The 1,758-nt window shown below is 30.8% G+C and overlaps 1 protein-coding gene across 1 annotated transcript; it reads left to right on the top strand.

The window, feature by feature from the left end:
- Positions 1–337: 337 nt before the first annotated feature.
- Positions 338–1,445, top strand: LOC116406351 (calmodulin-binding protein 60 A-like). Its single transcript, XM_031890068.1, has 3 exons — positions 338–608; positions 827–990; positions 1,070–1,445. The coding sequence occupies exons 1-3, from the start codon at positions 386–388 to the stop codon at positions 1,142–1,144; spliced, it is 462 nt and encodes a 153-aa protein (XP_031745928.1). The 5' UTR covers positions 338–385; the 3' UTR covers positions 1,145–1,445.
- Positions 1,446–1,758: the final 313 nt, after the last annotated feature.

The raw sequence follows: 1,758 nt of genomic DNA, 5'->3' as shown, positions 1-1,758 counted from the left end.
AAAAAAAATGTCACAAAAAATTATTATTAGTGTCACATTTTTAATCCACGTCACTAAAAGAATTAGTAACACACATAAATAATGTAATTAAAATCTATATAGTTTTAGAAACAAACTTAAATGTTGCTGAAAAACTTCAAACTTTCACCCTTACTTTCAATTTCCCTAAACTTTTTTTAAAGAAATTGTTAAATATATATTCTCTTTGTATCTTCCCCTTTCTCTCCTCAAGAAAACTCTTCCCAAAACCCCTACCTTTTAAAAACTTTCTTTTATAAAAATACCTTTTCTTTTTTTAATTTCTCCCTCTTTTCCCCCTTCCCTAAAATTCCCCCACTTTTCCAATCTCCCTTTCCCCCCACCCACCCCCGATTTCATCTTAACCATGCCACTTAACCATGCCATTGTTGGGAATGATAAGATAATTCGCTTGGCAAATGGGTTTGTACAGCTTAATGATTTGAGCTTTAGTGACAATTCAAGTTGGACCAAAACTAAGAAGTTTAGATTGGGAGTGAAATTTGTGGATGACGAAATCAAAACTAAGTTTCCAAGAATTGAGGGAGCTATCTCCGAACCTTTTAGAGTGATGGATCAGCGTGGTGAAGGTATGCCTTTTTTTTTTCTCAAATGCAAAGTTCTTTTTAAGTGAAAATATCATTCTCTGGAGATCCCTTTTTGAGACTTATTTTATATTTTTATATATATCTTAGTCCTTCCAATGGCCGTATTTCATTCAGATTCCCTTTAGTCCTTATATTTTTAGATCAAAGTTGGTGAATATATTCAAACCTTTTTTTGTTTTCTGTTTATTATGATGCATAAGGGTACAAGAAACACCACCCTCCAAGTAGGGGAGATAAAATCTGGCGATTAGAAGGAATTGCCAAAAATGGTGCATATCTCCAACGCTTGTCCTCCAACGAAATAAAAAATGTGGATGATTTTTTGAAGACTTATAAACAAAAGGGTTCTACTTACCTGAAACAGGTATACGTATGACAAAAGATAATAATAATTCGAAGTTGTTAATTTCACATAACCATTTTATGCAGTTTTGTATATGCAGCTACTTGGTGAGAAAGTCTCTATCGGCGAACAGAAGAAGAAGAGAGGAAAAGGAGGGTGGGCGGCGGCTGGGTAGAAAAGAAAAGAAAACTGAAAGAAGGAGCAGAGGGGGGTTTGCGCGCGGGAGGAAGAAGGAAGGAAAAAAAAAATTCTTTTCTTTTCTTTTTTCTATTTACCTTTTCTCTTATTTAATATAATAACTAATAATAATAATAATAATAAATATATAGTATTATTATTATTATAACATTTCTAATCCCCTTTCTCCCTTAACTTCTTTTCTAAAAAAAAAAAATCTTCAAATTAAAATGCAATTTAATTTAAAAGTAAGATACCTTAGAGTTCGGGGTGTTATAATAATACTAAATTATTGGTCATTTTTTGTTGTGTAACTATTGGTTGGAGAGTTTATTTTGTTGATGAATATGTTTTATTGAAATGAATGTACGTAATGAAAAAAACAGAAAATGGAACATTTTGTATATTAAATATATTAATAAATGCTATACATGATGTTAAATATATGTCAAGTATACTATCGTACTTAAATCACATATACAATTTTACTTTGACGGATAAATAGCGTCAAGTATACTATCTTACTTGACGAGTAAATAGTATCAAGTATATTATCTTACTTGACATGTAAATAGTGTCAAGCATATGATCTTACTTGACATGTAAATAATA

Source organism: Cucumis sativus, unplaced genomic scaffold (genome assembly GCF_000004075.3).
Source record: "Cucumis sativus cultivar 9930 unplaced genomic scaffold, Cucumber_9930_V3 scaffold91, whole genome shotgun sequence".
Lineage (NCBI taxonomy): Eukaryota > Viridiplantae > Streptophyta > Magnoliopsida > Cucurbitales > Cucurbitaceae > Cucumis > Cucumis sativus.
This window is presented reverse-complemented; position numbering and strand designations above follow the sequence as displayed.